Source organism: Megachile rotundata, chromosome 2 (assembly GCF_050947335.1).
Source record: "Megachile rotundata isolate GNS110a chromosome 2, iyMegRotu1, whole genome shotgun sequence".
NCBI classification, from domain to species: Eukaryota; Metazoa; Arthropoda; class Insecta; order Hymenoptera; family Megachilidae; genus Megachile; species Megachile rotundata.
In genome coordinates, this window is record NC_134984.1 from 21,961,058 (window position 1) to 21,978,019 (window position 16,962).

General features: G+C 31.4%; 1 protein-coding gene across 2 annotated transcripts; it reads left to right on the forward strand.

Moving 5' to 3' along the window:
• Positions 1-11,327: 11,327 nt before the first annotated feature.
• pigeon (gamma-secretase activating protein pigeon) lies at positions 11,328-16,653 on the forward strand. 2 transcript variants are annotated; one of them, XM_003706767.3, is made up of 10 exons: positions 11,331-11,922; positions 12,064-12,200; positions 12,281-12,590; positions 12,666-12,928; positions 12,994-14,141; positions 14,338-14,679; positions 14,750-14,964; positions 15,047-15,250; positions 15,320-15,391; positions 15,448-16,653. In XM_003706767.3, the coding sequence occupies exons 1-10, from the start codon at positions 11,865-11,867 to the stop codon at positions 15,516-15,518; spliced, it is 2,820 nt and encodes a 939-aa protein (XP_003706815.1). In that variant the 5' UTR covers positions 11,331-11,864; the 3' UTR covers positions 15,519-16,653. The 2 variants fall into 2 exon arrangements, with proteins under 2 accessions (XP_012148949.1, XP_003706815.1); XM_012293559.2 differs by lacking the exons at positions 15,320-15,391; positions 15,448-16,653 and having other exon boundaries at positions 11,328-11,922; positions 14,750-14,905; positions 15,047-15,183.
• The last annotated feature ends 309 nt before the right edge of the window (positions 16,654-16,962 follow it).

The window sequence follows — 16,962 nt, forward strand, 5'->3', positions numbered from 1 at the left end:
AAATTCACGTTAGAATACTTATACAACTTCCAATCGGAGTGGTTGCACGCTATTGGTCGATTACATGATGTCTAATTGGTTACTGTATATTACCAATCACTCCAACAGGTTGAATTTGATCTATTGGTCGATTACACGATCTCTAATTGGCTATTGCTAACAACCAATGACACTTACACTTGAGGAGGTCGAATGTATCAGTTCTGTTTTGGAAGTCGAGGAGGTCGTACGTCACCTGTCAACACTTACCGGTACGAGTCAAGGGTTCACTTTTTTGATACTGTGCTTGTCCCCGGGTTACCTAGAGTACTACTACTAGTCTTTAGTGTGCTTTAACAAATATTTTTTAATAAATACGTGGGTGTATTAATAAAATTTATGGTGTAATTCTACAAGTGTCAGTGACTTTAACAGTGTGTTTCCTGCATGCATATACGGATATATAAATGTACCTAGTGTGCTACTACTAGTGTTTAGTGTGCTTTAACAAATATTTTTTAATAATTATGGGGGTGTATTAATACGATTTATGGTGTGGTTTCCCATGTGTCAAAGTGATTACCGACGTGTTTTAATTTATAATTGTGCATGTGTATACGAATGCATTAGTGTGTTTTATAGTGTCGTTATACAAGTGTTTTACAATTATTTTTTAAATATTTTACCGGATTTTATGGTGTTATTATCTGTGTTTTTACAAATTCTTGTGAACATTTAATGAGTTTTATGGTGTGGTTACCTACGCGTTTTTACGAATTTTGTGAACGTTTTAATTTATAATTGTGCACGTGTATACTAATACATTAGCGTGTTTTACCGTTATTTTTCAAATATTTTACTGGTTTTGACATGCTTGTGCAAGTGCTTTAGTGTAATTTATAGCGTAGTTGTATAAGTGTTTTACCGTTATTTTTCAAATATTTTACTGGTTCAGACATGCTTGTGCAAGTGCTTTAGTGTAATTTATAGCGTAGTTGTACAAATATTTTACCGTTATTTTTTAAATATTTTACTGGGTTTTGTGGTTATTACCTACGTGATTTATACAATTTTTTAAACGTTTTAATTTATAATTGTGCATGTGTATACGAATATAATTAGTTTATTTTATAGTGTTGTACAAATGTTTTACCGTGATTTATCAAATATTTTACTGGGTTCTGTGGTGTTATTATCTACGTGTTTTCTAAATTTTTATGAATGTTTAGTATGTTTTACGGTGTGGTTACCTATGTGTTCCGGTATATTTTTGCAAACGTTTTAACATGTTGCATAAGTGTTCTGACATACATTTTCAAATGTTTTACAATATTTCACAATGTTGCTATTGATAAACGTTTGCAAATTTATAACCGAATTCTGTAATGTAGTTATTGTACTTCTTTATGTTAATCAAAATGCAAATCGATACACAGTTAATTAATCGTTGTGCTCCTTTTATGATTACAGAATGCCACTTCCACTTCACGGACAAGCCAAATCCAAATCTGACGAAAGCATCAACCAAGTAGCCAAGCAGTCAATCAATCAATCAATCAATCGATCAACCAAGCAGCCAAGCAGTCAATCAACCAAGCAGCCAAGCAGTCAATCAACCAAGCAGCCAGTCAATCGATCGCAGTGATGCAAGTCAACGATCGGTGAGTCGCATGCTTTACAATTCCTCCGGTTCCCATCATGTCGTAGGACGAATGGTCCGAAGCGACACGGGAACTGGTTGTATTTTTTATTATTTGAGCGAGCATAGTGACCACGACTGTACGATCGTGCAAAATTCGTACAAACTGTTTATTACATTTATTAGATCAGGATAGGGTTTTCTTGTACATCGCGTTTTAACTTAACTTCTTTACGAATCAAATTAAAATTAGTACATTGAAGTCGGATGACCCTCCGATTTCGTACTAGTTTAATTTTAGAGTCACTTTCAATTTTATTTTCACTTTCAATTGTATCGCGAACTCTTTTTAAATACACATATGTACAAGAAAGTTTCGCGGAAAACAGATTTTGATATCAAAGTTAATTATGAATGTTTTTGATCATTTAGTAAATTTACTTTGATATCACAAATCTGTTAAGAATGAAACAATCGATACTTAGATTTTTGCAAAGTGATCTCCATTTTCCATTTTGAAACAATTTTTGTAGAGTCATTTTAAAGTTATATTTGTGCATACAAAATATAGAGTCAATTTTTTTGGGAGACACTTTATTAGCATGTTTCTAATTATGCTTTTTAGCTCAGGATTTTCAGCACACATGAAGAAAACTGGTAGGTCCAGATATTGTTGGCCGTGTTCATTTCTATGCTCTAACTCATTCGAGTGCTTAGATGCTACTCGCATGGGTTAGGGCAGGTGGACACGGTTTAGTTTTAAGATATTTTGGCGATCGACAAATTGACAGTGAATTATCGACACAAGTTACACGTGTGTGTGTGGTTAGGTCGTGGACCTTGTGTCGATTTTTAACTATAGATTTATTATAAAAATTTTATTTATGCATACAAAATGCAAGTAGAGTCATTTCAAAATTATACTTGTGCATACAAATTGCAAGTAGAGTCATTTCAAAGTTATATTTGTGCATACAAATTGCAAGTAGAGTCATTTCAAAGTTATATTTGTGCATACAAAATGCAAGTAGAGTCATTTCAAAGTTATATAAATTAAGTTACAAAATTGTATTAGTAGTTAAAATTATTACATGTACATATTACATTGAATATTCGAAAGAGTACGAAAATGAAATATGTATGTTCACTGTCGATTGTCGATCGATTTCAGCAAAAAGGTATGAACTTAGAGTGTGAATGTTGTATTGAACTCGGGTGTCGGAGACGTCCCGGGACGTACTCCCTAGGAATAGGCTTTTTGCACCCGGGTGGTATGTGTGAGAACCGTGGAGTGTGTTTTTGTGAGAATGGACTTTGCAATTTTTTAAATATAGCGATAGGCAGGCAGGTAGCTTACTTCTGGTGTGAATGAGTTAGTTTTAAGTAGGTAGGGCCAGAGCAAGCATTCATGTTTCTCTCTCCTCCTCTCTCACACGTGAGATGCTTGCATCTGGGGGGTTCACGAAAAATCGAGAAGAGAAAAATATTAAATATGAATTTATTTAATATTCTCTTGAACTCGATTGTTCGTTCAGGCCAGGCCTTTTAGTTTGTAAGTCGCAGTCGGGTTCTAGATCCGACTGCAAAAATGAAGTACACTGTGAAGTGAAGTGCAGTGAAAAAAAATATTCTGCTCGGACATTCTTTTACGAACAGCGCATTCTAAGAATCGCTGGTCGTATATCTTTTTATTTTTCTTACTTACCAAACTATCATATATATTATATAAAATTTCGATTTTGTTATCGATCGAAATAAATGGATAGTATTGCAATTTTATTCTTATAAAATTGTCTGTTATCTGTTTATGGAGATTGATAGTAAAATTGAGAATTTATGTAATTGAAAACTAAGAATGTCCGAGTTACCGTAAAAATTCGCGCGTGATTTTTATGAGGCTTTGCCGAAGAAAGAAGAGGCTATATGCCGAAGAGCCCCGGCAAAATTTGCCAAAGAAGAGGGGAACTATTAATGGCTGTCCATCTTAGGATGGAGAGTCATTTTGTCACTATGCTCGCTAATTATTTTTTTGTATTTTACATGTGCTTTTTTGAACGATACAAAATGTATCGTTTTGCTCGAATTTTTACGAGCAAAGCCACCCGCGATTTTTATGCCCTCCCAATTAAATTTCGAGATTAAAGATTTTTTCATAACTTCGCGATTAAATTTTGAAATTAGAGATTTTTGTGTCCCTTCGCGATTCGAGATTTTTATGCCCGCCCAATTAAATTTCACGATTAGAGATTTTTGTGTCCCTTCACGATTACAGTACGAAATTAAAGATTTTTGCATCCCTTCGCGATTGCATTACGAAATTAGAGATTTTTGCATCCCTTCGCGATTGTATTACGAGATTAAAGATTTTTGCATCCCTCGCGATTACAGTACGAAATTAGAGATTTTTGTATCCCTTCGCGATTAAATTTTGAGATTCGAGATTTTTATATCCCTTCGCGATTTTATTTCGAGCTTCGAGATTTGTACACCCCTTCGCGATTTTAATTTCCCCGATTTTTATGTGTTAATTATTTTTCTCTGTTTCAGGAATTGATTTTGAATAAATTGTTTCATTGTTGATTGATCTTAATTTCGTAATTGTCATTGTGTTTTCTGTTTCTCGATAGGGTTGTTTCACTTCTTCTCGTATAATTTTATAGGATAATAAAATTTTGTATGTTTCAGATTTTATTTTTTGGTAAGTTAATGCTCTCTTTCCTCAAATTTCTGTCTTAATAAATTTTTGTCTGTTTTAGTGTTTCTTCTTTGCTAAGTTCTGTCGTTTCTTCACATCCGCAATTTTCATTGCGTTTCGTATTTTTTGACATTCTTGTATGAAATAAAGACAAATTTTCTTCCTCCTCCCACAATTTTCTGTGTTAATAGAATTTTGTCTGTTTCAGGTTTTTATTTTACGTAAGTAATGAAATAATTTATATTTGTCTCAATAACTTTTGTCTGTTTTAGATTTTTATTTTACGTAAGTAATGAAATAATTTATATTTGCCTTAATAAAATTTTGTCTGTTTCAGAATTTAATTTTTGGTAAGTTCTTGCATTGTTCTTTCTTCTCGAATTTCTGAGTTAATAAATTTTTGTCTGTTTTAGTGTTTCTTCTTTGCTAAGTTCTGTCGTTTCCTCAAATCCGCAATTTTCATTGCGTTTCGTATTTTTTGAAATTCTTGTACGAAATAAAGAAAAATTTTCCTCCTCCTCCCACAATTTTCTGTGTTAATAGAATTTTGTCTGTTTCAGGTTTTTATTTTACGTAAGTAATGAAATAATTTATATTTGTCTTAATAAAATTTTATCTATTTCAGAATTTAATTTTTGGTAAGTCCATTCAATGCATTAGTTTTTTAATTCCGAGCTGTGGGAGGAAGGGTGGGCTCGGGCGCAGGTTTTTCGTCACGATATGTGACGAAAAGCTTGCGCAAATTGTAAGTGCCTTTTGTTCTAACTTGCACTCATCTTGACGACAATTTTTTAACTTGTTAGATATTAGTTTGTAGTAACAGCCTATCGTTTTTATTAATAGATGCTTTAAACTTAAAAAAAAGTTCTTCCAACTTTCTTCTTTTACTCTTTTCTTTACTTACTCTTACATTATACGAGTGCAATTTTAGAACAAAAGGCACATTTAGGGCTTTAATTTTATGTAAGCAATTTTTAATGTTTCATATTTGTCTTAATCATTTTTGTATGTTTCAGGTTTCAATTTTATGCAAGCAATTTATTTATTCATATGTGTCTTAATCATTTTTGTATGTTTCAGGTTTCAATTTTATGCAAGCAATTTATTTATTCATATGTGTCTTAATCATTTTTGTATGTTTCAGGTTTCAATTTTATGCAAGCAATTTATTTATTCATATGTGTCTTAATTATTTTTGTATGTTTCAGGTTTCAATTTTATGCAAGCAATTTATTTATTCATATGTGTCTTCATTGTATTTGTATGTTTCAGGTTTTTATTTTAACGATTCATGTTTGTCTTAATTAATTTCAGATGTTTCCGGTTCTTATTTTAATTAAGTAATTTAATATTTCTCAAGTATAATGTATATTTTACAGGTGTATTTCTATTGAGTCGACACGAATTATGCATGCCTAAACATTATATTGTTACTAATATTTCATTTGTTTCTCCGTTTCTTCTTTTTATTGTCACGACTAATTATTCTGTAGGTAATGAATAGGTCATCATTGAAGACATCCATCGAGGGATCATCGAGGGATCATTGTGGGATCATCGAGGGATGCCTGCGTTAGTTTTAAGTTAATTGTATGCGTGCGTTAGTTTTAAGTTAAGTGTGCTCGTGGGCAGGGAGGGTGGGTCCTTGTAAGTGCCTCTCATTCTAAATTGCACTCATCTTCTCAATTCTCAAACTTTATACGCGTTAGCTTGTAGTATACCCACTTATTTTTTGTCAATCGTTCTGCGCCCAAGTGGATCATTGGGGGTTCATAGCGCTGTGAACACGCGGTAGAGGTGAGCTGCAAGTGCCGGTGTAGCGCGAGTGATATTCTTTGCCCGGCGGGGCCGAACGGGAGGAGCACCTCTCATAGCATGATGTGCCCCCCCGATCTGCCGCCATACTGCCAAGGGGCATCACGGCAAGGGTGTCCTCTGTATAAGTCGCCCGCGCGTCAGAAATGGGAAACCCTCCGCCAACTGGGGTGTATCACTCGTTCTTGCCAAAGGTATCTTCGGTTCATCTTTGCCGTCGTGGTTCACGTAAGCCACTATGGGCTACCCTTTGACCCATGGAAAGCAAGGTTCGCTTGGCGAAAAATAATGGTCCCCTTTTTTCACAGAAAGTTCTTCTAACTTTCTTAGCTTCTTTGCGAAAGTTCTTCTAACTTTCTTAGTTTCTTTGCGAAAGTTCTTCTAACTTTCTTAGCTTCTTTGCGAAAGTTCTTCTAACTTTCTTTTCTTCCCTTTTGCTTTTTGAATTCGTCATAGATTATTCGAGTGCAATCTTAGAATGAGAGGTACCGTGCGGCGTCTAGAATAAGTTAAGCGTATGCGTGGGATCCTATGCGATTTGTATTAAGTTAATGTATGTGTGTGTGTGTGATACAAGTTCTTTACTGGATTGTGGTAAAGAACTTGTATATGCGAGCCTATGAGCTAAGTAGAGTCAGAACTCATTTATCCTTCTGATAAATGAGGTTGCATTTGGAGGGTGGAAGGGATTTGGAGTTAGGGTGGGTCACTATCGTAGCCACCTCCACGTGGTGTGACCCGGTAATCGGTATAGTTCTCTAAAGATTTTTTAATCTTTAGAAAACTATATCGAGCTGAGAGCTACGGTTTTATTTCGCGATTTTATTTCGAATATTTCACTCCTTTGCCTAATTTTCTATGTTAATAAAATTTTATCTGTTTCAGCATTTAATTTTTGGTAAGTTCTGTTTACTGCATTAGTTTTACATTAATTCCGAGCTTGTGGGAGGATGGGTGGGCTCGGGCGCAGGTTTTTCGTCACAACACGTGGCGAAAAGCCTGCGCACATTGTAAGTACCTCTTATTCTAATTTGTACTCATCTTTTTCACAATTTTTTAACTTACATATTAGACTGTAGTAATAATTTGTCATTTTTTCAATTTTCCTAAACTTGAAGAAAGTTCTTCCAACTTTCTTTCATATCCCCTTGCTTTTTTTTAAAGTTTTATATGCGAGTGCAATTTTAGAATAAGAGGTACATGTAGGGCATTTAAAATATGTAACAGTATGTGTGAGTGCGTGAATGTGTCCTGTATCCTGTACTCAGTGATAGGGCTTTTAATACTCTGATTTTATTTCTAGCTTCAAAGTTTTCAAGATTTTATTTCTTCCTCTCTCTTACTTTATTATTTGGTTGGTTTTTAATACTTGTACTTTCGTTTCAGTTTCTCTTTTATTTGATTCGTGAATATTATTTCGAGTTTCCAAGTTTTTGGATCACCTCGTCATTTCAATTCGGTTCTGAAGTTTTTAATTTCTTGACAATTTTATTTGTCTTTTTATTTCGGAGTTGAGATTTTGAACATCGTAATTTCTTGCGGATTTTAAGCTTTTCAAAATCTACGATTTCGATTTTTTAAGAGTTTTGTGTCGGAGGGTGATTTCATTCCTTGCTTCTTCAATTTTCTGTCTTAATTATTATTGTCTATTTCAGGTTTTGATTTCAAGTAAGTTATTTATTAATTTATGTTTGTCTAATTCCTCTTTGTCTGTTTCAGATTTTTATTTTAAGTAAGTAATTTAATTTTTCATGTGTCTAATCATATTCGTCTGTTTCAGATTTTTATTTCAAGTAAGTAATTTAATTTTTCATGTGTCTAATCATATTCGTCTGTTTCAGATTTTTATTCCAAGTAAGTAATTTAATTTTTCATGTGTCTAATTACATTTGTATGTTTCAGATTTTTATTTCAAGTAAGTAATTTAATTTTTCATATGTGTCTAATTATATTTGTCTGTTTCAGATTTTTATTTCAAGTAAGTAATTTAATTTTTCATATGTGTCTAATTATATTTGTCTGTTTCAGATTTTTATTTCAAGTAAGTAATTTAATTTTTCATATGTGTCTAATTAATTTTTGTCTCTTTCAGATTTTTATTTCAAGTAAGTAATTTAATTTTTCCTTTGTGTCTAATCATATTCGTCTGTTTCAGATTTTTATTTCAAGTAAGTAATTTAATTTTTCATGTGTCTAATTACATTTGTATGTTTCAGATTTTTATTTCAAGTAAGTAATTTAATTTTTCATGTGTCTAATCATTTTTGTCTGTTTCAGATTTTTATTTCAAGTAAGTAATTTAATTTTTCATATGTGTCTAATTAATTTTTGTCTGTTTCAGATTTTTATTTCAAGTAAGTAATTTAATTTTTCATATGTGTCTAATCATTTTTGTCTGTTTCAGATTTTTATTTCAAGTAAGTAATTTAATTTTTCATATGTGTCTAATCATTTTTGTCTGTTTCAGATTTTTATTTCAAGTAAGTAATTTAATTTTTCATATGTGTCTAATTATATTTGTCTGTTTCAGATTTTTATTTCAAGTAAGTAATTTAATTTTTCATGTGTCTAATCATATTCGTCTGTTTCAGATTTTTATTCCAAGTAAGTAATTTAATTTTTCATGTGTCTAATTACATTTGTATGTTTCAGATTTTTATTTCAAGTAAGTAATTTAATTTTTCATATGTGTCTAATCATTTTTGTCTGTTTCAGATTTTTATTTCAAGTAAGTAATTTAATTTTTCATATGTGTCTAATTATATTTGTCTGTTTCAGATTTTTATTTCAAGTAAGTAATTTAATTTTTCATGTGTCTAATCATATTCGTCTGTTTCAGATTTTTATTCCAAGTAAGTAATTTAATTTTTCATGTGTCTAATTACATTTGTATGTTTCAGATTTTTATTTCAAGTAAGTAATTTAATTTTTCATGTGTCTAATCATTTTTGTCTGTTTCAGATTTTTATTTCAAGTAAGTAATTTAATTTTTCATATGTGTCTAATTAATTTTTGTCTGTTTCAGATTTTTATTTCAAGTAAGTAATTTAATTTTTCATATGTGTCTAATTAATTTTTGTCTGTTTCAGATTTTTATTTCAAGTAAGTAATTTAATTTTTCATATGTGTCTAATCATTTTTGTCTGTTTCAGATTTTTATTTCAAGTAAGTAATTTAATTTTTCATATGTGTCTAATCATTTTTGTCTGTTTCAGATTTTTATTTCAAGTAAGTAATTTAATTTTTCATATGTGTCTAATCATTTTTGTCTGTTTCAGATTTTTATTTTAAGTAAGTAATTCAATGTTTTATGTTTGTCTAATTATATTTGTTTGTTTCAGGTTTTGATTTTATGTAAGTATTTTTTAATAATTCATATGTGTCTTAACTTTTTTTGTATGTTTCAGGTTTTGATTTTATCTAAGTAATTTTTAATAGTTCATATTTGTCTTCATTGCTTTTCTCTGTTTCAGATTCTTATTTTAAGTAAGTAAGTGAATTATTCATATGTGTCTTAATCAAAAAATTGTTATGTTTCAGGTTTTTATTTTAATAATTCATTTTTGTCTTAATTTCATTTAAATGTTTCAGGTTTTTATTTTAATTTTAAGTAAGTGAATTATTCATGTTTGTCTTAATTTTATTCAGATGTTTCAGGTTTTTATATTAATAATTCATTTTTGTCTTAATTTCATTTAGATGTTTCAGGTTTTTATTTTAATAATTCATTTTTGTCTTAATTTCATTTAGATGTTTCAGGTTTTTATTTTAATAATTCATTTTTGTCTTAATTTCATTTAAATGTTTCAGGTTTTTATTTTAATTAGGAAATGTTTCATATATGTCTTAATTATATTTTTATGTTACAGGTTAAAATTTTCAGTAATTATATATTTCCCAAATCTATTGTATTTTATTAGCGTATTTTTATCGAGTCGCCTCGTGTCTTATTTCACTTCTACTCCGAAAATGTTAGCATGCATTTTGCATGGTAGCATGAATTGTGCATGGTAGCATGAATTGTGCACGCCTAAACATTATAACGTTTCTAATCTTGCATGTACTCCTCTATTTCTTTTTTTATTGTTACCCCCAATTATTGTATAGATAATGAATAAGTCATCACTGAAGACTTCCTTCGAGGGACTTCATCAACTAGTTTTAAGTAATTTTAAGTTAATTTTAAGTTGCGTCTATTGTAACACATTGTAGTGTGAATGAGTACATGTATGAAATGCGTATACGCGAAGATTGAAGACATCGATCATCGAGGAATCATCGAAGGATCTTCGAGGGATGCGTGCGTTAGTTTTAAGTTAATTTTATGTATACGTTAGTTTTAAGTAAAGTGTGCTCGTGGGCGGGCGGGTGGGTCCCTGTAAGTGCCTCTTATTCTAACTTGCACTCGTCTTCTCAATTCTCAAACTTAGTACGCGTTAGCTTGTAGTATACTCAATTATTTTTTGTCAATCGTTCCGAACCCAAGTGGATCATTGGGGGTTCATAGCGCTGTGAACACGCGGCAGAGGTGAGCTGCAAGTGCTGGTGTAGCGCCAGGGACACATCTCTGCGGGGCCGATCGATTGATGAACCATCTCGATCTGCCGCCTCACGGCAGGGGTCTCCTCTCTGCGGTCAGACTTGCTTCAAACGCAAGCGGGGAGAAATGGGAGACCCTCCGCGGATGTGTCACTCGTTCTTGCCAGTATTTTCGGTTCATCTCTGTCTCGTGGTTCACGTAAGCCACTATGGACTACCCTTTGACCCATGGAAGGCGAGGTTCACTTGGCGAAAAATACTGATTCCCTCTTTTCACAGAAAGTTCTTCTAACTTTCTTTTCTTTTTGTCAGAAAGTTCTTCTAACTTTCTTTGCTTTCAATAGAAAGTTCTTCTAACTTTCTTCCCTTTGCTTTTTGAATTCGTCATCGATTATTCGAGTGCAATCTTAGAATAAGAGGTACCGTGCGGCGTTTAGAATAAGTTAAGCGTATGTGTATGGGGCCCCATCCAATTAGTATTAAGTTAATGTATGTGTGTGCGTGTGGTACAAGTTCTTTGCAATTTTGTGGTAAAGAACTTGTATGTGCGAGCCTATGAGCTAAGTAGAGTCAGAACTCATTTATCCTTCCGATAAATGAGGTATTGCAATTGGAGGGTGGTAGGGACTTGGAGTTAGGGCGGGTCACTATCGTAGCAACCTCCACGTGGTGTGACCTGGTAATCGGTATCGTTTTCTAAACATTTTTATAAAAATGAACTTTAGAAAACGATATCGAGCTAATAGCTACGAATTAAATTGTAATTTCATTTGTTCTGCATTTTTTTTTTTACGAAAATGTTTGGTTCGAAGCATATATGAGGGTGGTCTGAAAAGTTTCCGACCTAACAAAGATACAAGACATTTTTTCATAAAATTTTTGTAACTATATTCACTAGCTTTTATCGACGAGTGGTGCTATCTTCACGTTGAGGTCGGAAACTTTTCAGACCGCCAGTTATCTCACTCTGAATCGGTACAGAAGAATGCAACATAGAAATATACTACATATGGAGGACTATTTGGCATTTCGTCAATGATCCCGTCAACATGAGTGAAACCCCTAGCAGACGATACCATCTAATGTTGTCAAAAAATTTATAAATAATATATCATAACCATTAAACTAAAAACGATCATATGTTTTAGATCGACGTGTCTTTAATCATTATTTATAAGGAGCAATTTATAAGGAGATATGTTAGAAAATCTTGCTGTTAAATTATGCTTACTTTTACCAGAAAAGGCGCATTCGGGTATTTATAATTTGTTTTGAATTACATATTTATTAATGTCATTAAACTTTAAAGAGATTGCATACTACTAATGTATTATTATATTGATATTTGTTAAACGAGTGCAAGTGAATTTTTATAAAATCAAATTTCAATTTTTAGCAGAACAATGGAAATTGTTAGGACAGGAAAGAGATGGATCGTTGTTAGTTGGGTGGACAGAGGAAATTATAGAAGACGGTGTGAGCACATCATATACTGTTATAGGCCATTACGACCGGATTAATGACAAACTACAAGTATGTACAATGTTTGAAAATATTTATTTGTCTTTTTCAATAGAATATATGTAACTAAAATTGTTAACAACATCCCATAGGTATTGCACCAATTCTCAGAAGTATTAAACATTGTGCAAGCAACGATAAATCAGAGTAAAACTGTTCTTGGATATGTGATAAAACAAAAAGTTAGTACAGACAACAATGTTGAATCTGAGGAAGAAAAAGATCAAAGTATGTCAACTGAAATTGAGATGTACGAAGCATATATAATTGAATTAAAAGGAAAAGAAGTGAAAATCCATAATTTAGATGCAAAAAGGTCTAAGCAAGTACGAATTCAATTCTTGTATAAAGAAAAAGAACATGGGAAATGGGACAAATTCTTATTGTTAATACATCAAGAATGTGAGAAATTGCTAAAGTTATTCTTCAATATTCTTTCTTATTATTTATTGTAAATTTAATTGTACATTCTTACAGGTATTATAATATATACCATATTGTTTGATACATCTACAACAGATTTTCAAACGATACAAGAATTAAAATCTGAGTCATTGGTTAAAGAATTTATTTGGGCACAATGGGATATGATAAATCAAGTTTTGTATCATATACATCATAGGCGAATTCCAGTGAGTTTAGTTTCTGAAGATGAAGATACAAAGGAGAACAAATCTGTGAGGACTAATCCCACACTTAGTGGTCTTCAGTTTCATACTGAGTTACCACATGAAACAGTGGTATGTAACATACAGCACTATAATAATAATTTTAATGTATTTAAACATGTTGTTTTTTGTTGTAGTTGAACATACCACTAAATTTGCCTCAGTTATCAACTTCTTCTAAGTGTGGAACTTATGAAGATGATGTGATACCTTTGAGAGTACACGATTGCTCCTTAGATCTTATTGTCATTTCTGATTCCAAAGGAATGGTCTGTGTTTGTCATCACTATTTGTATCGTCCAGTAAAACCACAACAGCATGTACTTAACTCGTTGAGTGAATCTAACACAGTGCACTTTGCATACTCTGTAACGCTTCTTCATCATAGTTGTGTAATCCATTGTGTAATACCAGGCATACCATGGTCTCAGGCTAAACTCATACGTCCGACGTTTGCTATATATGGACATCATTACATTATTGTTCTTGTGCAAGGTTTATTTACTCATCTTCTTGAAATTGGAACAAATCATGAACCATGTTGCCATATATTATGTGGTCCTCTGACTGTTCTTCCATCTTATAGCTCTTATTTAGTACCACTACTTGAACTTGAAAATAACAATAAAGGAGGCAAAAAGAAATATGATTCAACCTCTGTGGAAGGAAATAATACATCTAATTTTAATGTCAACATATTAACAATAGACTTACCTACGTTGGATTTAGTACAATTAACAATCTCTCCTGATTTTCTCACTGAAGTATTTCGTAAAGAAACTTCGATCGAAGTACGCTTGGGAATACTGCATTATTTTCTTTGTCATAGAAATGATCTGGATATTATTTCAGAATTAGTATGCACAATTGCAGAGAAACCTAGATCCTTGGAAATTGTGCGATACATGCAAGAAATTCTTATTGGTGGTTCATATGCTTTAGTACAAAAGAATTTATTAGCAGATGCTGTACCTTTATTAGCATTGTTACCTGTTACAACTATGGAAGAATATACAAGTTTTGAAATTAAAGTGAATGATTTAAATATAACATTGAGTCATGAAAAACTCTGGAATACATCAGTAATGTTACTTTCACCTCAACAAAGATTAATTCCTTATCGTAGCGATTTATGGACTAAATTATGGGATCAACTAAGTAAAAATAATGGAGATAAAGCAAGATTTAAACCGAGTAAAATTGCAGAGAAATTGTTAGTTTCTTTAGCATGTTATCAGCCTGAAGCACTATCCAGATCCAGTACTCCAATGTCTCCAAGTGGAGGGTAATATTGTCTTATATAATTAAAAATCTCTTCAATGTACATTAACGTTTTTTGTTTTGTATTTAACTACTTTCTTTGTTAACAATTTGAGAAGTTGCATGTTTTTTGTCAGATATGTGAACTAATTAAATTACCTAATCTTTGTATAGACTAATTTATACAAGTTCTTAACTTATTTTAACACGTATTATTGCAGATTAGTTGTAGCTACAGTATCACTTGGAGATTTAACAAGTAGTCGAAACAGTAAATTGCTTGATTCAGGTTTGCCATTTAATGAAACAGAAAGTTGTACTGCTTCCAAACAAGAACACATTGTATCTGTAAATTTACGAGAATTATCTATGTACTTGTTAAAACATGGTACACCAACATCAATAACGCATGTTCAAGGATCGTGTACTCCGCTGCATGTTCATGCTATGGCAACCAGATATGTAGCAGCTCAATTGGAAACTTCACGAATCCTTTGTCAAATGTTATGTCGAGCTGCCAGTGTGGAGCCGAGAATGGAACAAGAACGTGGTTTTATCCTCGTGTAAGTTTTGAGTTATTTGAATAAAATTATTAATAAATTGCAATTGAATTTAAATTATTTATACTTTCAGTGATCAATTGGACGAAATACGACGGTGGTTGTTATTTGTATTATTAGAGCGATATAGACGTGCAATAGAAAGCATAGCATTTCCAGCACCACAAGGATTTACATCATTTTTCACGTACCTTGGATATAGGACTTTAAAATATTCAATGTTTTTACAGTATGTACAACGATCAGTATTTGAATTACAAGTCGATGTCAGTAAAATTATTATGGCTGGTACATGTATTTCTTTAAATTCTTTAAATTTCTTTAAACTGTATGTGATTTTTGTTTCATATTTATCTTATTTTTTCTACAGATATTAGTGATACAAAAGAAAATGTTATACGTAAACTAACGTTACTGTCTTTGTTACCGAGATCACGAGCTAAAAGACTTCTAAACCAATGGTTGCACCCTGTAAGTTTCATGTTACGAGCTCGTGAACACGCTGCTAATATTTTGTCTGGTGAAGTGTGTCAAAATCGCGGAAGAACATTACAGCAAAAGAATCATCACAATGGTAAAAATAATATTGAATAAATTGTAGAAGCAACGTAATATAATATCTCATACAAAAAATTATGTGCAGGTTTAGCAGCATTTCCATCTGCAGATCGTTTATCTCCATTAGATACATTCCTTAATCTGCTTACAGCAAAAGGTATGTTAAAATTAATAATTTTGTAACTGGTTGTAATCATAACTTTCATGTTTCAGCTAGTTTAGCCGAATTAGATTTTGGTTTACTTATAGAAGCTACAGTAACATCTACAGAAGATTTTTTGTAGGTAACTATATTTTAATTGATTTTTAATGAAGCAAGACTACTACTGCAGGTATTCTCACATGTATTTGTAATCAAAACAATAGTGCAAATAATCCATAAAGTATGCAAAGTGCCATTAATATTTCTCAAGTATTTGCTACTTATAAATGTAATTTTCATTATATTTTATATATTTTTACGCATTCCTCTTTTTTTAATTCTTTATGCACAGTAAATTGGACATGGAAAAAGATAAATATAATTTACTTTATAATTTATTACAACTGATGATTAGATGAGTGAAAATCATACTTTACAATTAAAGTTTTGGTCATTTAGTGTTACTTAGGAACTAGTTAACTATTAATATTATAATTTAATACATATTCCACAACAACTATATGTATTCATGTTTGGACTACTTAGGGTTTTATGTTACGTCGTTATAATTTTAAATTAATATTGTTAATCTATTAATAATCAAAAAATTATGTGATGTTATGTACTTATATTAATTTTGATAAGTTTGTATACAGTGTACGAATATTATGCAACTTTATTATATTTTGTTATAATTAGTTAAGAAGAGAATTATTAACTTTTTATGTAAATTATACAGATTTTTATGTATATATGTTAATTTGTTAAAACAAAAACTTAAACATTTTAATAATTATAAGTTTTGTTTTGTATAATGATTAATGTTAATAGTATAATATTAATTTTTAATTTTTAATATACTTTATATAAATGCAAAATATATTGTTAATGAAATTGCATATAAAAAATATGTACAAATATGCTACAGTATTAATCATTTTTTGTGTAAAAATAAATATAAACGCTTAAAAAATAATTTTGTATCTTGATATTCTTATATCTTATAAGCAGCATTAATTTTTTAATGTCGGATCATATTTGTAATAAATTATGAGCTTTTTATACATGCATCTGTAAAAATTTTCAGTCTTGTACAATATCGGCAAATGAATATGTGCGCACATGTGATTAAACAAGGACAGAAAGAGCTTTTATGCAACGTTCTCTTTCTGTTTCTATATTACGTTCATATATTTATGTATACTCTACATATGATTCACATATTCTATTTTTATATCCCTGTGAAATAAACAAACGTTGCAAGAAGTATAAAATTATGCAATACAGTTTGATTCGTTTTTTAAAAAACCATTCCTGCATTCGAATATATTTTTGACCTTCTATATTCGTAATTTGGAAATACAGCTTAACAATTCTGTCAAATTTATAGGATGCCAATTGGGTAAATACCCTGGTCCGAAAGAAAGCACCAATTGCTTTGAACCAATAGTGATGTATATATGCCGCACAGACATAAATGGAAAGCGGCATTTTTGTTCATTAAAGTATTATTCGTTCAACAGAAGATCATACTCAATCTGCGCAACGCGACTAACTTCAATAAGTTTCCCACCACTTGGTGTTGC